Genomic DNA, 22,586 nt, shown 5'->3' on the forward strand with positions numbered 1-22,586 from the left:
AGCCTGTATCACTTTTCAGCCAATCTTACCCCTGACTTGTAAATTGTATATTTGAATAATTCCTCATGAAAAGCCAGTCTGCAAATTGCATCGTATGAAGAAATGAACCCCATCAGCAGAAAGATCACATAAAAATTTACTACTGGTAAGTTTACCAAGTTTGATTATTTTTCATCTTGTAGTAACCAGGCTGTGACCTGACAAAGGTCACCCAGCAAATTCCATAAAAATGTTTCTAATTCTGAGATGGCATCCCCCAAATCCATACAAAGTCTCTAATTTTTCCAATTTTGAAGGCCTTCTTCCTGATTGCAATCTAATGACAGTCAACCTCAACCTTGGTAAACTGACTGATGGATTTTAATGTGATCTTTCTTGCAATGGACTCCAATTTCTGGTTAAATAACAATCTAAAAACGTGTCCCTAGTCTCCATTTCAACTCTGGAATGGGCAACACTGATAGATAAAGACAACTATTGTGTAAGTTCAGTTTGTCAAACCATCTTTCCCACAGGTATCTTGGTGAAGTGTTAAATAGCAAAGGTGAGCGTTGGGAGATCCAGCTGAAAGGAGCTGGCTTGACTCCATTCTCCAATCACAGGGATGGACGCAAAGTCTTGAGGTCCTCTATTCGCGAATTGCTATGCAGTGAGGTGTGTGAAGATTTGATGTACTCTAACAAACATGCTATATTAGCCATTACAATTCGAGAACAGAAATGTACGAAGAATGGAATAATTTCTGGAGCATTATTGTTGATTGTGTATTGTTTTGTGGTTTCTTGACAGGCTATGTATCATCTGGGAATACCAACTACAAGAGGTAACTATAATAGTTACCTATTATTATAATGTAATAGTCTATTACAGTTGCTGCAATTTACAATGTTCTAAATCATAACCAAAATGTCATGTTTAAACTCTCTCTTGTATATGTAATGATTTGATACAGGGGTACGTAATGGTTCCTTTTTTGTGAATACATGTATACCTCTTACTAACCGAGTTGAGGTCCAATTAAGTTGTAAGTTAAAGAACAAGTTTTTTCCCGTTGATTACTGGCCCAAGTGCGAAGCACACAGGCCATAAATCAACAGGAAAAAATGAGGATATGTGACTTTCAGTACAGACTGAGAAAACAAGGTTAGTAAGATATTTATTATATCTCTGAGGTTAATCAGGTGTGCGGGAAAGGAAACTTTCAAATTTAGTGGGCCATACAGTGAAATACAACTCGCAAGTACTAGGTTTAATTGAGAGGTATAATAAAGTATCTTATTTCCTTCCAGTGTGAAATTGATTACCTTGAAACTTTACGGTCTTATTTACCTGAATTAACATTAATTTGTGGCTAATTAATTTCAGCTGGTTGTTGTGTAATGTCAGACACCATGGTTGACAGGGACAAGGATTATGCAGGAAAAACTGACAAGGAAAGAGCATCTTTGGTGTTGAGAATCGCTCCAACTTTTCTTCGGTATAGTTGGTAGTTTAAAATATCTTTTTTTGCCATACATACATATAGTGTTTTGTTTTTTTTTTTCACATGGTAAAAATTCAAAACTGGAATCTGTAGATAAGTGTCTTGTAGATTTTTGAGTCCAGTTGTAGAATTTTAATAATTAATCCTGTAGGTAATTGATGAACATCCAGGTGAGTGTAATCCCAGTGAGAAGAATTCATTGCTTGAGGTGACATGAACTAATATTTCATTAACCTGAGCAGAGGCCATCACAACAGTCAAAAACTTCTCTGATGATGAGCTCTGCTCAGGTTAATGAAATGTCACTCAATGTCATCTCAAACAGTGCTTCTTCAGACTACACTCACCCAGATGATGATACGACTCCTGGGTTTAAACCATTTACAGTTATCTCAAATCTTTCTCTATGTCAAGTCCAATCCTGTTTTTCTTGGCTATTAATTATCTTATTGCAGGGCCATTTTAAAATTAAGACTTAGTCTATGCCTTTGTTTTTTCAATTCTTGCCTTTGAGATAACAAGACTTCAGTTCTCAAATAAAATTGTGTTAATTTTCAAATTTCTTTTTAGGTTTGGTTCATTTGAGATTTTTAAGACAGCTGATCCCTTGACTGGTTATCAAGGTCCAAGTGCTGGTCGAGTGGATATACTTCATCAGCTTCTTAACTACACAATCAAAAACTTCTTTCCACAAGTATGTATCTACATCATGTAACTAATAAGTTACGGGTTACATTCATCAGGCTCATTGTTTAAAAGAGTTAATACTACCTATGCATATGGTTGTGCAGTTCCAGAAAAAAAACCATACCCCTCCCCCCCCCTTGGAAGGTCCTTGGAAATTTCTAGGGGGAGGGGGTCTTAGAAGCCAAAATTTTTAAAGCAAAATATGAACCTAAACTGGAATTTCTGGCGGGTAGGGGAGGGGGGGGGGGGTGCAAAACAAAAAAAACCTTCCATAGGGGGAGTATGAATATTTTATAGAACTGCACATTCCATCTTTTTGCCAAGCTTTACACTTCACTTGTGCTGGCTTGGGACCCAGTTAAACTTAAGCAATCTCACACATATCCTTTCATGGAGAATCCTTGAGGCTTTGAATGTAAATGCTATTCATTTGCCATCTAATAACAATGAAGTAAACGATTATAAAACAAGAAACCAAAATTCGGAATGGGAAGACAGTTTATAAAAAAAATAAATAAATCACCTTATTTAGTGTGAATGTATTTAGTGCAGAGCACTATTGGGGACACTTTCCAGATTGTATTGGAATTTAGAAGTGTTGTTTTTGAGGAGAGCCTGGGAAAACCGGAGTACCCGAGAAAAACTTCTCAGAGCAAGGACGAGAACCAACAACAAACTCAACCCACATGTGACGCCGTGTCCAGGAATTTGAACTCAAGCCACATTGATGGGAGGCGAGTTCTCTCATTACTGTGCCATCCCTACTCCCCCAAAGGGCAATTAAGCTTAATTCCTAAAGAAAACTGCTTTACATACACTTTCTTACAGTTCTGAGATAAAGGATCGGAGAGTTGTAAAATGTTCAATGTGCCCATTGAGAACATTTAATGTTGAGTTTGAGCAGGCTCAGGACTAAAATGGAGGTAGGGTGCATAACTTCACCCGCAGCTGTGAGGCTGAGTAGTTATTTAATTTGAGTTCTATTTTTAAAATAGATTTCTGCCAGAGAATATCAAAGTCCTGAAGAATGCTACCTTGCCTTTTATGAGGAGTTGGTTTTATTAACAGCGCGGCTTGTCGCTGATTGGCAATGTGTTGGCTTCTGCCATGGGTAAGGAAGAACATTAAAGAATGTTTAGTTGCTAGTATAAATTTTCCTGGTGTCAATGCCTCCACCGCCTTTCCCTCCCCATTCTTCTCTCCCTAAGGTACTGTCTCTTACCCAGTTTGTCTTAAAATTCCCTTAATTCTCATCATGGAACGAGATATGTCCAGAAATGCACATTAATGAGATGCATGAACTGTATGGTAGACATCACAAGGTGTCCCTCACCCTAAATTCTTACTAAAACACAAATAATTCTGTCAAACATGAGGTAATATGAAAAATGACAAAACGGTCTGTCTTATACAAAGTACCCTCGCCTTGCGGACACCCCGCTATTAGGGCCAAAATCCAGATCCCCAGCGAAAGCTAGAGGGGTTTGACTGAAACTGACTTCCGCTTTTACGGACTCTCACTATTACGGAATTACGGACACTTTCGTGGTACAAATAACAATTCTATTGTTTTGACTCTCGATAAAGCGGACACCATGAACTTCGCATGTAACATAAACTGCAGTCTGATGTTCGTAATTTGTCAAAACACACTTCAAAAGATTTCTGGAATGTTTATTTTCGCACCAATCTCTTTAGTGGCTGTACAACAGACGCTGCGTTTTTACTTCAGCTCATGCCTTTTCCTTCAAGACTCTTTAGGAGAGACCAAGCCCTCATCCTCCATTCTCAATGACTGCTTAGCAGATTCACTACTGTTGATAAGCTTTTGAAGTCTTACAAGATATTTTGGGTCGCCACGTAACTCATAAATACGTGGAATCTCAAGCCCCAGGTCACCACCTCTGTTGATCCCAACACCCCGCTATTACGGACATTAAACGAAGTCCCGAGGGTGTCCGCTATAACGAGAGTTAACTGTACATGCAATTGATGACAAGAACCCCGGGTTCATAACAGGTTTTTTGGGTTACTGGAGTACACAATGGCTCTTAAATAATCGTGTATCAGCGAAAGTTTACAGAACTGTCTTCTCAAGTCTAACAGCTATTTCGCTTATTTTTATTCCGGAATACGGTCAATCAAATGCAACCTTAAAGATTTTACAAGTTCAAATGAACTCCAGACAAACAAAACATTTCAAGGCATCTTAACCATGTCTTCTTGAATAGAGGTATGAGATAATTAAAATGACTGCTGGAATCCCAGAATGGTCGACTCTGATCAACTCCCTGATTCCCCCGTGTTAAAACTTACTCTATTATATTATCTCAGTTAGTACTGGCGGTGTGATTGGTCACACGCTAAATTTGATTGTTTCCCTTGACTTCAACAAGTTCCTTTCCCGAGTTGCCGATTAACCACAGAGAAATCATAGGGAGCTGACCTTAAGCACAGACATTCGTGAACCAGGGACAGCAACCGGAAGTCGAATTTTCCCTTTTTGGCGTGATTCTACTCTTTACCACGGACAGGAAAAGCTCTTGTTGGTGACTGTGGCTTGACGTTACAAACGTGACGTCGTCAAAACGCTCCAAAAAGGGAAAAATTCAATTTCCGGTTGCCATCCGTGGCTGAAAACGTCTGTGCTTAAGTTCCCTAATAAATATCTTACTAACCTTGTTTTCTCGGTCTGTATTGTAAGTTACGAATCCTCATTGTTTTCCCCGTTCATTAATGGCCCGCGCGCTTGGCGCTTGGGCCATAAATTAACGGGAAAATACCCGGTCTGTAACTTACAGCACGGACCCCGAACTCGATTAGTAAGAGGTATGTATTTTTGTAAAACAGGTGCCTAAAAAATTAAACTGCAACAACTGATAAGTTTGCTGTGGTGGGATGTTTGTCCAAATCTCAAATGTTGTTTCACATTTCTCAGGCTTTCTCTTGTTTCCTGACTGCAGGGTGCTTAATACAGATAACATGAGCATTATTGGACTCACTATCGACTATGGTCCATACGGATTTTTGGATTATTATGATCCTAATTATCTTAGTCAGGCATCCGGTGAGTGGAAGTTCGTAAACATCGTTGTATTGTATGTGGTCTATATAGAAACTACATGCTTAATGAACGGATCTTTTGAGATATGTAAGTGTCAGAGTTGAAAAGGAAGCAGTTTCGTTTTAATGGTAGTATGTGAAACTAGTGTGTGAAAGACAAAAAATTATAATCTTTCAAAAAAAAATTTCCTTTCCTGTTTAATTGTCGCCAGGCTTTCGTTGTTTCTAGTAGTTCAGCGACGTAAGCATAAGCCAGGGAGTCAATATAAAGAGTTTTTACCGATATACACTAAACATTAGCGTATACGTATAAGAAGGTCCGTCATTTAGTTGTAGAGCGCGTTTTCAATTGAGTCTTGAAAGTAATCGTGCGCATGATGTGGTTTGTTTTACTGAGCTCTGTGATTGGTTGACAAAACTCACGCCACTTTTTCAACCAATAAGAATTTTAAATACCAAAGCCAATCACGGCTAGTTATCACGCTTTGCTTGCACGCGTTTTCCCTCGCCTGACGTCTGTTACATGTATTTGCTTTGAGTTCTGATTGGTTCATTGCACTGTTCACATCTGTTGTGATTGGTCAGGGTAATTGCATTGGTTTTGGTTTTTCGTCGCTCAAAGTGTCCTCACCTGAAATAGGTTCTACAAAACCACAATCCAGTGGAAAACTCGATGCATTAAACACTGAACCAACGTACCTAAACAATTTTTCTCGGCCAGTCAAGTGCTTCTTTGATGGACCACTCTATGAATTTACTAACAAATAGTGACATTCATAACAATTATTATAATACAAGGAACAAAGACATGCTCAGACTACCCCGTGTTACCAGAAATTGGGGGAAAGCAGAGAGTTTGCCATCACTCTCTAAAAGACTGGAATGAATTAGAGAGAGAGAGACCAGAAATGCGCCGAATATTGCTACCTTTAAGCGAAACATGTTTGCCAGATCTTTTAATTAACCGTATCGGAAAGAATTTTTGTAGTTTTAGCTTCTTTGGTTTGATCATTTTTTTATCAATTTGAAGTTTTTAACCCCATCGATGATATCTTTGTAGTTTCAGCTTCTAGTTTGAATTGCTGTTTTGTCAATTTTCTCTTATATATTGTATTTCAGTTTAACCTTTCGTATATTTAATCTTTATAGGACCTTTCTGAAAACCACGTTAAGTGACCGAAAGCTTCCTAATAAAAGATTATTATTATTATTATTATTATTTCTTTCTTTCATGCTCAAGGGGGTTTGAACTGTGAATTGGAGTGCTTACCATTTACGCAAAACACCAGGATCATGGAAATTTTCGGCATAAATACGAAATGATTTAGCTTGTCTCAACAGAAGATGGATAACATGCAAAATGTATGAACATCAGCTGTAAATCCCAAAAGGAGCAATAAAAATGCATCACTTTGATCAGAAGCCCATACTTTCAGAAGTACTCCAAATGGAATGATGCGTACCATTTGATTTTCCAACTGGAATTTCAGGGTTTTCCATGTAAATGGTAAGCACCCTTTAATACAAATTATCTGACTCACATCCCTGTGTTGTTCGTCATGTAGATGCCAGAAGAAGGAACTCGTTCAAGAACCAGCCAGAGCTGTTAAAATGGAATTTGCTCAAACTAGCCGAGGCCATACAAGATGCCTTGCCTCTGCAACAATCAAGTTCTGCTGTAGAAGAACTGTAAGTATACTAAGCGTAACACTGTCAATGAGGCCATGTGGTGATTCGGGTAGCACAAAGTTTGATTATCCGATTGTGCGGATTCTCGGGAACTTCACGTACTCCGCTTGAGTAATAGGTTGAGGGATTAACTTGCAATAAATATTTTCGAGATGTAAATGGAAAATTGAACACATCATCAAATTTTTGAGTTTGTTCTTAAGTGCAGTCCAAACACTCGGCATTTAGTGGTTAATATATGTGGTACATAAATAGTAAAAAAAAAAAAACTTGAAAAAGATTTAGTAGAGCAATTGTAAGCGTTGCCTCATTTTTTGTTTCAAGCAACACTAACCATAGACTGAGTAAAATCATAAATCACGTTCAAGTGTTCGCCGGTCTTTTCTGATACGGTTTAGAATCATTTTCACGAGCAAACGTCGGTGAAGTAAACTGGGCTTATTGATTCAAATGACTTGCACTTTCTTTACTGAAAGTTGTTAATATCTAGACCATGCAGCTACAGGGGCAGAACCAGGGAGTTTCGTTTGGAGGGGATCCAAACTTACGAAATTAAGGTTGAAGTTAACATTGTTTTGAAGAAGTTTGTGAAACATTGTTCTTGTCATGTCGGCTATTAAACACTTATGAGGGCGTCACAAAGCAAGGAATTATCGGTCAACTCAGTTTAGCAAATTTGATATATTCCTGGGGCCAGAGTTACGAAGGCCTCCCAAGTCCCGCGTGGGTTGATTACGTACGGTATATGCTGAGAAACCCATACTTAGGATATATCTTAACTTTGGAGAATCTGTAAATTATTAAAAGGTCTGCGAGGATCTTTCTCTTTAGTATTAACACGTGTGATTAGTTGAAGTTGTTGAAGCAAAGCGCACAGGTAAAAAAGGTTACGTTGAAGGTCTTCGGCGTGGGTTTCCAAATCGCTCGGCGTACGTATATTGGTGCACGATCGTGGTCGCAGCGTAACACACGGAGGTAATGCCTGGCTTTAGATTACCTCATAGTAGATATTCAGCAGGTTCAAATAAGTTGAAGAAGCAAAACCGGTTATTTTGGTTAAAAAAAGCAAAAAAGTTGACGTTTTCCTGGGAAATAACTGATGACAGTTTCACAAAGAGGTTGGCGACTTGATTTAAAGTTGAATCTGTGTGAAAGTAGATTTTCTGATTTTATTTCAGATTCGATGCTGAGTTGGAAAGGTGTTTCACTCAAAAGATGAGGTTAAAAGTAAGTCCTGTTAGTGTATTCCAGTCAGCCACAGCTGACATCAATTAATGTTGTCCTTTTTTGTCATTTCAGCTTGGTCTGGTGAAGAAAGAGCTGTCCACAGATAAGTATGTGAAAGTTAATTTATTTTAACAGAAAAGGAAAAACCTTACCTACCGGTAAGGAGAACAAGCTTGTGATCTGTTAAGGCAACTTGGTAACGGTCTTGCAAAATCACCATTTTCTTTTAAGTGGTTTCTTTAGCCCTTAGCAAAATCGTTTGAAGTTGGTCCGGTTGTAATCTGACACAGTCTTCCCCCTAAGAAATTTGTTTTGCGTTGACAGTTTTCTCTCCTAGTGAACCAGATTCTCTTCTGTTTTTTCAGTTGCCCTTATCAATCTCAAATATCTGCTTCCAAATAGCTCTTTGGTCGTTCACGGCCACTTTTTCCTTCAGTCTTTCTTTCTATGGTTAGCTCTCCAAGGTGTCCTATCCTCTGTGTTACTCCGTGCCCGAAATATCGTGATTTCTAGTAAAGTAGAAACATTTCCTCTCAAACTCATTGACAATTCGTGAAGAAAACAAAAAGGAAAGAAATCGCTACAGTAAATTTCTCCAAGAATTTGAAAAGCTCTATCAAACACTCGAGATAGCGGTTACATCCAATTTTCAAACACCTCGAAGTCGCCTCGGTTTTTCAACTCTCGGTGTGTGAAAATCAGATTGAACACTGTTCCTGGTGTTGATGTGTTACATGAAATCTAAAGGTTATTTGTGGTAGGAGGAGAGGGAGAAGCCTATAGCTAGTGTTAACAGTAAATTGTCTTTTCAGAAACCTGATCAGCAGTCTTTTTGACACCATGGAAGAAACCGGAGCAGATTTTACAAACACTTTTAGATGTCTTAGTAGAGTGACACCAACAAATTGTCCAACAACTGAAAGGTATGATATTCTTGTCAACTTCCTCTTGGGATCAACAACAATTTCTTTTCGTAAGATGCAGTTTCTAACTGTAAGATAACTGCGTCTATGCGTCATTTCTCCATAAACTCTCCCCATTCCGTTTTTCCTTTATCACAACTTCAGTTTTTCTGAAAAGGGTGTTACCATACTTTGAACTTTTTTGTAACTTGAACCTTACTCGTTTCCCCAACTGACAAATAAATTATTTTATCATTCGATGCATGTTTTTCTTCCTTTTCATTGGCCGAGAGCAAACCACGTGACCTGCAAATAATCGCCTACAAATAATGGTCTGCTCATGCGCAATACTGCCAACTGTGTTTTGCTGCAAATGATATTCTGCTCATGCGTAATTGAAACCACGCTCTTGTGTGAAAATGGCAGATCGCTTCCCTGAACTATCAGAGAGAAAATAATTATGAAAAACAAACTCGGTGATCGAATGATAAAACAATTATTGAACTCGGTTATAGACTACGAGTAGTCCCCCATTTTTCCTCAGGGATAGTAGGACGAGCGAAACGCGAGTGCGCGTGAAAATCACCCCACGCGAGAAAAGGCGACACGCTTCTCTCTCCCCGCCGCGTGTCGCCTTTAGGATAGTAGGACGAGCCGCGTGTCGCCTTTAGGATAGTAGGACGAGCGAAACGCGAGTGCGCGTGAAAATCACCCCACGCGAGAAAAGGCGACACGCTTCTCTCTCCCCGCCGCGTGTCGCCTTTTCTCGCGTGGGGTGATTTTCACGCGCGCTCGCGTTTCGCTCACCCTACTATCCCTGAGGAAAAATGGGGGACTACTCATAGTCTAACTCGGTTATCGCAAAATATCGTGATTTGTCAGTGTCTCGCAGATCAATCATTATTTGCCTAAGCCGAAGACTGAGGCAAATAATTGATCTGCTCGCCACTAACAAATCACGATATTTTGCTCAAGCTCGTCCAATAATTGTTAAGTGTTTTACCTTCATGACGCTCTTTCATTCACGTTCATCTCACAGTGATGTCCGGTCTTCTGTTCATCTGGGCCCGGTTGTTCGAAAGTCGATTAAACGTTAGTCTCTCTCACGGACGCTCGTTTGGCTCGTCACGCAATAAAAATTGCTTGACGAGCCAAATGAGCATCTGCGAGGAAGGCTAATTGAAGCTAATTCCCGATTAAAAATTAACCGAGGTTTTCGACTCGGCTTGTTTAAAAATTTTCAGTGAAAGCTAATTTTAAGCTTATGCTAAATGAAAGTCTAAGTCAAAACTGAGGGCAAAGTAAGTGTAAATTTACTGCCGCAACTCATTGCCTGGCTCCATCTTCCTAAGTGGTACTTCATGTTAAGAAAATGCACATATTAAATAACTACACTTTTCACTTTATAAGACATGTTTCCATCGTCAGTTAAACCTGCGAGCACGCGCTCTAGTTTGTTTCGCGCGAGTTTTAGGCCGGCCAGCTCGGCGAACCAGGATGAACGGGGAAACAAGGGCTCCGTTTCTCAAATCACCCGACAAGTGTATTTATTGATATTTTTCAAACCTTTTTCTTTTCGATCGGTGGTAATTTTTCGTGCAAACTAACCCCATGCGTTTTTCCATCTTGTAAAGTTGTTAACGTTAGCTTTCAAATGAACTTTCGAGAAACGCACGTAACTCGCGAAACTAACAAGATCGTCTGCTCGCAGGCTATCGTCAGTTACAAAATATGGTCAATAAAACTGCCCTCACAGTAATCGAAGGTCTTAGATTCGACTCTTGTTAGGAGCATTTTCCGAGTATGCCTGTGTCGTTTACTGAATAATACATCATTCTCATTTATACAGCGGGCTTAACATATTCCTTCATATTCATTTCCATTGCGCATATGCCACTCATTGACATTCCAATCCTAGCAGTATGCAGGATGTTTGTCCCATGAACCTAGTTTAATGGGCTTAGCTCCCACGAGTCTCCTGTAGCTCAGTGGTAGAACATCTGAACTATAAATCGGAAGGTCACTCGGGTGTTTTTCCGAGTATGCCTTTGTCAGTTACTGAATAATACATGATTTTCAAAACTGCGCTCATACATCCTAGTGAGTGATAGGTGTTAATTAACTTTAAATACTGATATGGTAACTACAATATGTAAATTACTAACTGACAATAATGAGGGAATGAGGTGTTACAAACTGAAAAGTGTCGTTTTATAGTTATTTATATTTCATTGCCAGTCCTTTTCGTGTCAGCCTTTCAATTCATATTTTGCGTTCGTTTCTCAGAGATGAAGATGTCGTAGAGTACTTGGTGTCCCAGTGTGTTTCACTGCAAGGACTCATAACCACTTGTTCATCTGTTGTAGAATGGAGGTTTGTTTGTAAAGAATCTTATAGCAAATTATCCCAATCCACGATTTGTTGTCACATTTGCTTCTATGATTTGCCATAGTTAATCTAGGGACTGGTAAGGAAACCTTGCCATGAAAACAATGGTGCTGCAATTTATGTTGGAAGGGCCGCGACCCTGCACAATCCTTTGTTTTAACGTTCACACCACAGTTGAATGCCTTAACAAAAAACGGTTCGATTGGTCAGTTGCTCCAACACATTCCGAATTCTGTTGTTGTATGTGCAGGGTCAAGGCCAAAAAGGCAAACAAAAACATATAACAAAGACGTTTTGTCAGGTTTCATAACCATTGCCTTTAATTAACTGTGGATTTGAAACAGCAAAGACTTTTTTCTTACCATTAAGGATGGAGAGCTGAGCGCGCAGATAGTTTAATTGTGATCTGTAGCGAAGTGATGTAACTAATTGTCTCCAAAAATTTTAGCTGTCGTGAAATCTTTGTGTTGCTGTTATTTTCCCTGGCTTTGCAATTTAAAGCTAGTAAGTGAATGTTCTTGATGGTTTCAGTTAGTGTTCACGCCAAACCACCCACCAAAACAATTTGCATGGAACATTTTAATAATCACAGTAACATTCCAAACTTTCTTACAAAACAGATCAAATCCTGTTCAAATGGTCACATCTTCGTTACAGAGAAAATGTAGCGGACACGTTTTATTCGACAACCCGAAAACTTGCCATGGGTGATGACGGGCGCAGCGTCCATTTTAGTGATATACCCACCCCCTCCCGGATGTTCACATAGTATTCTGTTATTCGTTTACAGTAGTCTGATGGTCATGTCTCGAGACGTGTGGCGATCAACTCCAAATGTGATATCTCACTTAGAAAAGGAAGCTGAAAAACACTTACAGGACGATAAAACGCGCAAGGAAAAAATCAGACGCCTAAAGGTGGGACATGCCTTGCTACGTCGAGTGTTAGTGTGTTAGTTTTAACTTTCAGAGAGTTTAGTTACAGACAAACATGGTAATGTGGCCGGGACGAGCCCAGCTGGTGTCCTTTACCTTAGAGAGGTGTTTCTTTCGTTGTTTATCGCTCCAGGCAGACATCTCAGGAAACAAATGGCTTTGTAGACTAAGGAACAGTCACTTTGCTGAGGGATAAGACAAGAGCGCACGCGAAAATTCCTCGCGGGAAGCAAGCTTCGCGCGCGCGCGTGTGGTTTCCTCGCTTTACTATCCCTAAGAAAAATAAGGGACTCTATGAGATAAAGATTCAAAGGGTGAGGCTTCACCTGGAGGTTCAATCGCTTACCTTTTCACATACCAACTTTCACCGAAATGGTATCACCCTTTAAAATAATTGCGGCGGATTTCGAGTGCTATGGAAAGGCGAGGTGATAAGAATGCGTGAATATGGGTTTTAAATCAAGAAAATACTTCATTTATCATAATGTTATTGCTGTGCTTATGCCGTTCTATTCAGATGTTAACTCAGGAAGAAAAGGAGAAAAAGGACAGGAAATTATGGACGGAGTGGATCCAGACATACAAGTGAGCATGATTCTGTAATACTCGGCAATTTAGGATACTTTGTGGGTTTTTTTTTTCCTTGTTTCGTTTCAGATTGTACTGTGGAAGAAGGGGTCGATATCGAGAAGACCTTTCCTCTCCTAATTCTAAGACAAACAACCATCTTTGTTCCTATTTTTTTCCCTTCTTAGTGGAGGGAGGGGAAAAGGAGAGAAAATCCTGGGAACATGGTTTTTAGACAGAGAGTCTCTCTTTTTTCTCCTAGAGAGTTGAGTGAGACTCGAATCCACCCGGCGTATGGACAAATATGGCAGTTGTACATTTTACCACAAAAACCTTGCGAACCTAAAACAGCCAGTAGGAACATAGAAAATCATTTTTTTTTCTCGCGAAATTCGTCCCTGTACTGACAACATTCTGTATGCTAGGTTTGAAGTTTTTAGAACTTTTCTGTGCGCGGTTTTTATGAGCGTTTTTAAAGGGTTTTCTTACGCTTTGAATTGTGGGTAAATGTGCCAGTCGCCATATTTTTTCGGTGGATTACGGATTCACCGTTAGAAAGAAAAACCAACTCGGAAGAAGAACTGCGATCAGTCTGAAAAGTGGTCCTTAGTTTCCAACATATCTATTGTTTAACTATCCCCAAAGCGGCTTCGGTTGTCTCGGTCTCCTGTCGATCTCCTGTTGAATATAACAACAACAGTTTTAATAAAGTGTTGTTGTTATATTCAACAGGAATTATTTTGTTTATAGCTCTTTATGACTGAGAGAACTTAAACTGTAGTTTGTGTTTGTTAGGATTCGTCTTGATAAGGAGTGCGACCAACGGAACGCGGAGGAGGTAAGCTGGTTTGTTTTTTGGCACTGCCCCTGCTATCTAGACAGCACCAATTGACGCTAAATATTTTAGTCAGAATTCTAATTAAACTCTTGAACGTCATGCAAGAAGCATTTCATTTAAATCTTTTTAAGTTTTCAGTGAAGACAATCACATTTATTCTATTGTGACAGCAGTTTTAGGGGATGTCATTACCTCATATTTTTGTTGAGATATCTCGGTTTTCTTTCCTGTGTTTGTCTTTCTACGCACCGGTTTTTCAACTTCGACCCAGGGTTGCCACGGTCATGGAAAAGTCAGAGAAAAACATCTTGTTTTTCAACGTTGGTAAAAAGTCAGAAAATTTGGATAAACTGAGGGAAATTCTAAATCAGGGAATTTATTTCCGGCTAGCCATTAGGTTTCCAAAGAGTTTCACTGCTCAGCAAAGGTAATGTCATTCCAAAACTAATTTGCAAAGGAGTTGATTTCTGTGGATTTGTCGCTGGCTCTATTGCCAAAGGACTTGTCTTTGCTGGTCAATGAAAAGTCAGTGAAGTGATTGCGTTCATGTTGAGTTTCAAAAGTCGCCTTTTTCCCGCGCTGCGATAAACTTTTTGTGTTGCTAGCCTCGCTTCCAGTTGTCGTTGGCACGTAATCTTATGACGTCACTAGTCGAGCTTCAGCACGTAAAGACCCGAGAACGAGGCTGGCCTGTTGCGTGTTCAGCTTGTGTCTCAACTAGCGTGATGCTCATAGAATACATTTGTCTCTGATTGGTCCATCAAATTCAGTTACCTCCAGCAACACAAAACATTCTCTTTCTATCCTCTGCGTTCGCAGGTGAACCAAGAAAGAGTCAAAATAATGAGGTCCAACAACCCAAGGTAAAGGAGAACTGTGCATTGGAGTCCTAAATACATAAATATAAATGTAGATACGTGCTTTGCGGATATCACAGTCTTTGATCTGGGGCCCGGTTTGATAAAGCATCTTGGGGTAAGGGGGAGTTTTCTGAATCGGAAGTAGCCTGCAACCAAGCTCTGCAATTAGGGACTCATGGGGATATGTATTTGGGGCGCAAGCGGCGGGCGAGGCGAACCGCAAGAGAATTTCTTCACCCGCCCCCGCCCCAATCCTCTCGCAACTGACCTAATAAAGAGTTTGCTCGCAGGCTAGATTCAGAGGATTTTGTCTTTCTCAATTCATGTTCCTTATCCTCACCAAACTGCCTGCAGTCGAGTGATCCAATATTAACTCTCAAGAAAATCCTTGGGAAAACAGAGAATGCTTGCAGAAAACTGCTACTTATCGTAAGATGCTTATGCAACCCTGTACAGGTCCTAGAAAAGGGTCTTTGCACTCAGTGCCTCGTATTGTCTGAGTACAAGACGCTTTCTTGAAGACACGTAATAAAAGCCAGAGATGATATACGACGGACTAATATTACATCTCATCTAAAAATGCACTATCAGGTTTTTAAATGTGCGGAACAAAGTATATTTAACAGGGTACGCGAATGTCAATCTTTCTTTTGTGCGGTGTTCCTTTTTACCTCAGTAAATGCCGATATTTTTCTCTACAGATTCGTTTTAAGAAGTTACATCGCCCAGAGAGCCATAGAGGCAGCGGAAAATGGGGATTTCTCCGTGGTAAGTAATCTGCAAAAAGTGGGTGCAAAAAGAGCCTTCGATACATGCCGTAATAGACTCCTGTGGGAAGGGAAGAGGGTGGGAGGGGAGTGGGGGGGGGGGGGGGGCCTAGGGTGAGATGTAGAAATCCAGGGAAATGCACAGGAACCGTTAAGACACATTTTTTTGCCCACCTCCCGCACCTTCCTCTTTGCCGTTTCCACACACACCTCTCCCCCCTACCTCGATCACACTTTTCTTACGGACAAATTTGTTAACGCTTAAGGAGAACGACGTTTCGACCGTCTGACGGTCACTTTCAAGTTCAAGATGAGAAGTAAAAATTGGCATGTGCTTATATACAATTGTGAAATAACTAATGAGATATTGACTGTAAGATATTCACATCTAAACAATATAAGAAAATAATAGCGTGAATGTTAAATAGATAGGAACGCTAAAAACGATAAAAGGTATTAAACAAATAACTTCGCGCGGATCGAGTCGCATTGTTTGTTCAGTTTCGGCTTTAGGTCGCGAATAAAAAAAAAATCTTGAAGATCAAGCAGTCGAGTTTGTTCTGTCACTTTTTCAGGATTTTAAAGTTGCTTTTTGAAGTTGCGACTGATTGATCTTCGAGAGGTTTTTTTACTTCTCATCTTGAACTTGAAAATGACCGTCGGACGGTCGAAACGTCGTTCTCCCTTAGCGTTAACTTTCATAATTAAATCCATTTCGAAAAATTTGTTGATAAAAATTTGTTAGGCCTGAATTCTCACTAATTGTTTGGATTCAACTCCAATCACTGGCTACTGAACTTGATTGATCGCCGTCTCTTCATTTTATAGGTACAAAATCTTCTAAAGCGCTTGGAGACGCCATACAGTGATGACGATCACGCAGCCGTCCTCTCTCAGAAGGCAACCGCCGACGCCCAGTGCTCATCTCACCAAAGACCAGCCATGTTTCACATCTCTGATGAACACAAAACATATCTAGATAGACCACCAGTCGACGCACTGAACCTGCGTCTCACGTGATCCTCATAAATCTGTGAAGTCTGCCCCTTGGTTGACCAATCTGCGCAAGCGACAGGCATCTAATCTGCCCTCTCTTGGGAATTAGAATTTTCTTCGGCCGCCATTGAGCGAGGAAGCGCGCTCCCTGCGTGGTGATTGTTCCTTTTTCCCCGCTCAAACACGAGCTCTTGAGATAAAGGGCAAGGGATAAGGAAAACGTACATGGTTGTTTGCTGAATCTTGAATACTTGCTGTTGTCTCCATTCCCTCTGACAGCCCACGTTTAGCCGAGCGTCTCGAGTTAGCGACGGAAAATCTCCAAATGCCGTCGTTTTGGGATATTATTTCCTATTATTTCTTTTTCACTTCTCTTGACTCGTCCTGTCCCCCACCGGGGCAGATTCACAGAAGGATCAAATTTCGGACTCCTTTTTAGAACCTTAAATATAATTTAAAATGGCAACTATACGTGCAATAACATAAGCTAGAATAATCTAAAAGTAAATCGATGATAGTGGTGTCTATTGACATAAAAAAAGTAGTAAAAAGTTGAACTGATCTTTAGGAGTGAACTATATGACTCCGACTAGATTTTGTAGTCGATTTGTGTCGGAGTCCAGTAAAGAGAATTTTTGCTGTTGCCTATGTTATTCATATGCAGATAATGACGGTGCTAACAGAAACCATGTAATTGGCGGTTTGTACCCGATGTTTTTAATGGTCTGGAATAAAAAAAACTGTATATGTGGCGTGTGTATGGTTTGTTTTGATAGAGGAATAAATCTCTGGGTAGAGGGCTGTCAGCTGCTCTCAAATGTGAAACGGAAACGTGCAGACAGAACAGTGCTTAATATGGCTCCTGACGGTGAGTTAGGCAATTCAACCACTATAATTTTAAGAGCCATTTTCTATATATCAAAGTCAGTTTTTGAGCCAAGGAGACATGAATACCGGCCTAGCTTAGTTTCTCACCTCACTGAGGTAACGAGCTACCTAGAAGGTAAGAAACCTAACAGCCGCCTTCCCTTTCTCCCTCCCCCTCCGTCTTTTCAGTTGATAAGGTCTCACTGATCGAGGCAGATTCCTTTGTGGCTCACACACGGATGTTGATGGAGGCCTTGCCTCTAAACGTCTGCTGTTTGAGACCCACCCTTGTATATCGTGTTTCATTAGACAAGAAACTCAAGACTCCAGCCGGGTGGGTAACCTGTGACTCGTGCGCGCGTTTTCCTGAACGCTTCTTTTACGTCACACACGAGCGTTGTCTGTTTTAAGTCACTGTGTTGCAGAGCAGTCTGCTCAAGTATTTTACTGAAACATGGTGAAGGTACCATTTATCCTCTGAGAGACAAGAGTGAACGCCTATTGGCTAATGTAAGGTAAATAAGGCTTGAAACGAATGTACACTTTTAACAGCAAAGTTGATGACTAATAATTTGGTCACGGTAAAGAGATTCGAGTGCTGACCTTTCGAGCGTTAGTCTTTCGTCAGATCGAATCATTTCGCTTAGATCAAGGGCTAACGCTCGAAACGTCAGCACTCGAATCTCTTTACGGTAGCCAATTTACCTTCAGTTATTAATTCAGTTGGTAAACTAAGCATTCGTTTCTACTCCTTAACGACCCAGCACCGTAATTTCTTTAGAAACTAAACGCCTTAACAAGGCTTGAGATTGGCTAACATTCTCATGACGTCATTCGTCCGTCTGTACTTTACTCCTCTAGACCAATCAAAACGCAAGCTTTACGCTGCTTTCTGTATCAAGAATCTCGCTGAAAATTAGTGTCCCGCGTGTCCATAAGATTTACTTATACATATGTCTCACCCGTGTACATAGATATGAAAAATACAGTGCAAACATTTCTACAAGCAGGCATAATCTATTTTATCACTTTATTAATTTATCTAAACAAATATTAATACAGAGTATTCTGTTAAGCAAAGGCTTGAGTCCTGTGTCATTACATTAATAATAAAATAGTGTACGTACACATTACATAATAATTATTTATTCAAAGTAGAAAAGAGAATCATACTCTGTTCTTTAAGAACTTAGCGACCTAATTTATAAAATCGATCTTACTGTTAAATCTGAATTGTGTACCTTTAGTTGATAACTAAACCCTTAACAAACTTTGTAGTACGCATGCGCTAGTGTAGACGAAAAACGTACCCTCAAACCCATCAAAATATCTTTAGTTTAGGAAGATAAAACTCAACTATTCTATTTACTGGACAAAAACTACAAACGCATAAATCAGCGTTCCTGTAAGAAATCAGAAGTTATCCCACTTACGCACATAACTCTGTTCTACTTAATCTAAATCCGTTCATTAAACTGATGAACAGTAACTATATTTAGGCAGGGTAGCTGACCTGCATTACAAAATTTGCAATCATCAATTAAAAGAAAACTATATATAATTGGCGTAATAACGAAAATAAGCGAGAAATTCCGACGTTTCGAGGTCATCATGACTTCATTTTCAGGGTTATAAAAATATGACAGTTGGTGAAGCAATTTAAGTGAAAACGTTGCGCGAAATGAGTCCTGCCATTTGTTCAGTGTTGGTCTTCTTGACTTGAACGAGTAGCATCTTGTGGATTAGACAATCTAGTTTTACTTTGCACTTTTCTAGCGCGGAAAACTTGTTCGTCAGCTCAACTTGGGTCTTGACTCCGTGATTTTTCACATGCTTGCCACTGAACAGCTGAAGATTTTTGCTCCTCTATGCGCTGGGAGAGATCAGTATGGTCAGGTATAGCGTATGGTCAGCCGGCACAGCCAGCATCGGACTAATCACATTTGAAACGTATACAACACATTGATTGATGACCAGAGCAGTCTCTTCTATCTTAAGCATGTTACCAATTTTAGGACTGGTGTACACTGGTCAGTTGTATATCGTTTCGGACTTTTCTTTCCAAGATCTTTTAGTTGCTCGCAAACAGCATCGGCATGGATCCCTGGTCTTAAAAGGGTAAGGCTGTTCGGACGGTTTTGTTCACTCCTGCGTCAGCCTGATTAGGATTTTGATCGCATTGAACTGATCTTACAAACGTGGCGATATTCGCGAGTTGATTGGATTCTCGGGGTGTGTTCACATTCGTTGAGAATAAATCCCACAATGATGAATGGCGACACGCCCAGTTCAACATAGTCTTTAGTAGAGATCTCTTGTAACGCTCATTGACAAAGGCCCTGATAGTGAAGGAGGACGGAAATCAGTGTTCGTTGGTTTTCTTGTTGTAAGATGGCAGCCTTTCTTCTCTGTTACTGGCATGCCCACGAACGGCAGCTTGTTGTTAGATGCAATCTACATTGTGAATTGTACAGAGGAGTGACAACCGTTAAGGGTTAACAGGAAGGCTGTTGGAGTAACTGTATTAGGAAATGTAGCTAAGGTATCATTGGCGTATTTCCTGTAAAATTCTGGCATCTTGTTTTCTCGCTCCAGCATCTTTTCTGCACAAGAAGGCATTACCCATAAGAGGCGCAACAGGTGAGCCCATCGCAACGACGTCGTCCTGTTCATATAGTGTTCTATCAAATTGAAAGAGCTGATCTTTGGTTGCCAATGTCAAAAGTCCAAACAGATCTGACCTGCTGATATCTAGACTGTGGGTTTTCGTCAAACCAGTTGTAAGACAATGTTCTTACAATTCTGGCATCTTGTTTTCACGCTCCAGCTTCTCTTCTGCAGAGCACAAGAAGGCATTACCCATAAGAGGCACAACCGGTGAGCCCATCCCAACGACGTCGTCCTGTTCATATAGTGTTCCATCAAATTGAAAGAGCTGATCTTTGGTTGCCAATCTCAAAAGGTTCAATCAACTCTGACCTTCTGATATCAAGACTGTGGTTTTCCTCCAACCAGTTGTAAGAGAATACTCTTCCAGCCGGAGGATTTCGATGGTTTTATCAAGTGTCGTATTCTCACACTTTTTCCAGCATAAATTACTTGACCAAATATCATTACTTATAACTTTGTCACGATGATTTCGACACGATGAATTTTCACTTAAATATTTTCCTAGTTAATTGTATTTTAAAATGCTCTCTCGTTACAATTTAGAAAACAAAAATTAATAACAAAAATATCACTTTTATAAACTATAGAATTTGAGTCCTCCTTAAATCCTAGAATAATCTTAAGCACTAAAAACAAACTACGTATTATTATTATTAACACGGACTATTAACCTGACCGAGAACATTCTTTTACCTACTTTTCGGTTAACACTTTAGACAATAATCATAATCATTGTCATCATTGTCATAATATAAGAGAGATACAGGATAGCAGCTCAGTTAAAGATAACTGTTATCAATTCAAGCTGTCAAAAAACATTAAAAGAATTAAAAGAACCCATGTACAACATGAAAAACAAAATAAGCTAATCAATATTGTTCTTAATCGTGGCTCCTTTGCAAAGACAAGTTCGTTTTCTTGGTTTGACTACATACAAAAATGAACGATTGCTTGTCCTAAGATTAAACTACTTAGTATTGTTAAAATTACCAATCCTATGTATTACATCTGTATATCCAATTTCAGCAGACGTAACACTAATTTTGCTGATTTCCTTAATCTTCTGGGTCCAGTTGTTCAAAGGCCGATTATGCTACTCCTGGGTTGATGTGAACTTTGATCCCTGTTTAATTGCTAACCAGTAAGGATGTTTCCAAAAGATTTTGGTCTCGTCTCCGAGTTTTGACTTAAACTAACTTTAAATCAGGGGATTAGCATTAATTGGCGTTGAAACAACTTGGCCCTGAACTACAACCAATGCCATAAATCGTTCGACCGCCCAATCTCTTTCCCCCTCCCCGCCCCCCCCCCCCCCCCCCTGTGCAATATTGGATAGCGCGAGGAACGCGAAGTCTTTTGCAGCGCATTTAAGTTTCTTAACAGCATTGAATGATGGGAAAGAGAATCAGACGTGTCAAGGCAAAAGTGTGACAACATGTCACTAGTTGTAGTACGGTCAACTATTACAAGCAACTTTTTCCTATCAATTAAATACACGTCCCAATAAAATGCCTAAAAACTATAAAGAACTCAGTTATCTTCGTTGGCATATAACATGTAATTTTTCAATGACTTCCTTGGTGGCCAAAAATTCAAAAAAATTTCGTTTCCAAACTGAAAGATGTAGCACCACAGTAAAGAACAAACTTGTCTTAGTCTGTTGTTAACATATAGTGCTATCATGTGAAGGCGGTTTATGTCAGAGAATTTCGTCTACAGAATGAGAAGGCAAAATACAAAAAGGGTAACATAGAGGAAAGGACTGCTTTCATTTGAATGGTCACACTTTAGAATTTCATCCACAGACTCAAAAGTTAGAACCACCTTGTTCAGCATAATAAACAGCACCAAAGGAAAGTACTGCTCAGTAGCTTTCATTTGAATGGTCAGACTTTAGGATTTCATCCACAGACTCAAAAATTAAAACGACCTTGTGCAGTAAAATAAAACGGCACCACAGCAAAGGACTGCTCAGTAGCTTTCATTCGAATGGTCACAGTTTAGAATTTCATCCACAGACTCAAAAGTTAGAACCACCTTGTAAAGCATAATAAACAGCACCACAGGAAAGTACTGCTCAGCAGCTTTCATTTGAATGGTCACACTTTAGGATTTCATCCACAGACTCAAAAGTTAGAACCAGGTTGTACAGCATTATAAACAGCACTGCTGTTTATTATGCTGTAAAATGTTTGGATTTCAACATTACTCAAAAGTGAGAACCACAAAACATGACTTAAGCTTGGCTCTGTAAGTGACAGGAATGCACTTGCTTTAAAGTCCAAAAAATTATCTATTTTTGCCTCTGAAAAACACTTAACAGCATTGTGTTGTCCAGTGATGGAATTCACTCCAAAATGACAACCGTCAGTCACTGCTCACTCTGGATGCTTGATCCCATCTCGTCCCTATAACGCAACCAAACAGAACCACTATTTTAATAACTATAAACCAACGTCCTGGTGTTTACATCGGTGTAGAAACCTCACAGGTTTTTCTTTGTATTGTAGGTTATTGTTTTCCTTTCCTGTATTGTTTTGTCGTTTTTGTTTCCATTGCTTTTATACGTCAGCTATGAGTTTCACAGGTTTTAACACCGAGGTGAAGCTTAAAATTGTGAGGGAAGAAATCAAATTTTCCTAAAAAC

General features: G+C 39.7%; 4 protein-coding genes across 8 annotated transcripts in view; 1 reads left to right on the forward strand and 3 right to left on the reverse strand.

Annotated features, from left to right (window-relative positions):
* Positions 1-22,586, forward strand: part of LOC146457645 (protein adenylyltransferase SelO, mitochondrial-like) — a 52,200-nt gene that overhangs the window by 5,239 nt on the left and 24,375 nt on the right. Inside the window, exons 2-18 of one of the 2 annotated variants that reach the window (XM_085091603.1) lie at positions 516-654; positions 790-823; positions 1,366-1,477; positions 2,054-2,177; positions 3,166-3,281; positions 5,134-5,237; positions 6,799-6,922; positions 8,101-8,149; positions 8,222-8,256; positions 8,962-9,072; positions 11,338-11,424; positions 12,230-12,356; positions 12,892-12,959; positions 13,737-13,779; positions 14,599-14,642; positions 15,341-15,407; positions 16,235-17,153. In XM_085091603.1, coding sequence (XP_084947729.1) covers positions 516-654; positions 790-823; positions 1,366-1,477; positions 2,054-2,177; positions 3,166-3,281; positions 5,134-5,237; positions 6,799-6,922; positions 8,101-8,149; positions 8,222-8,256; positions 8,962-9,072; positions 11,338-11,424; positions 12,230-12,356; positions 12,892-12,959; positions 13,737-13,779; positions 14,599-14,642; positions 15,341-15,407; positions 16,235-16,426 — 1,576 coding nt within the window. In that variant the 3' untranslated portion in view covers positions 16,427-17,153. Of the gene's footprint in view, positions 1-515; positions 655-789; positions 824-1,365; positions 1,478-2,053; positions 2,178-3,165; positions 3,282-5,133; positions 5,238-6,798; positions 6,923-8,100; positions 8,150-8,221; positions 8,257-8,961; positions 9,073-11,337; positions 11,425-12,229; positions 12,357-12,891; positions 12,960-13,736; positions 13,780-14,598; positions 14,643-15,340; positions 15,408-16,234; positions 17,154-22,586 lie in introns of those variants that run through there. The other variant, XM_085091602.1, reaches the window with a different exon arrangement.
* LOC146457648 (uncharacterized) overlaps positions 18,286-22,586 on the reverse strand; it is a 103,105-nt gene continuing 98,804 nt past the window's right edge. The window contains exon 6 of the transcript XR_014858403.1: positions 18,286-18,580. The gene's annotated coding sequence lies outside the window, so the exon portion shown is untranslated. The remainder of the gene's footprint in view (positions 18,581-22,586) is intronic.
* LOC146457647 (uncharacterized) overlaps positions 18,286-22,586 on the reverse strand; it is a 103,033-nt gene continuing 98,732 nt past the window's right edge. For all 4 annotated transcript variants that reach the window (XM_085091597.1, XM_085091598.1, XM_085091599.1 and 1 more), the window contains one exon: positions 18,286-22,347. The gene's annotated coding sequence lies outside the window, so the exon portion shown is untranslated. The remainder of the gene's footprint in view (positions 22,348-22,586) is intronic.
* Positions 18,286-22,586, reverse strand: part of LOC146457646 (uncharacterized) — a 38,101-nt gene continuing 33,800 nt past the window's right edge. Inside the window, exon 3 of the mRNA XM_085091587.1 lies at positions 18,286-21,175. The gene's annotated coding sequence lies outside the window, so the exon portion shown is untranslated. The remainder of the gene's footprint in view (positions 21,176-22,586) is intronic.

Source organism: Pavona decussata, unplaced genomic scaffold (genome assembly GCF_977016875.1).
Source record: "Pavona decussata unplaced genomic scaffold, jaPavDecu1.1 SCAFFOLD_238, whole genome shotgun sequence".
NCBI classification, from domain to species: Eukaryota; Metazoa; Cnidaria; class Anthozoa; order Scleractinia; family Agariciidae; genus Pavona; species Pavona decussata.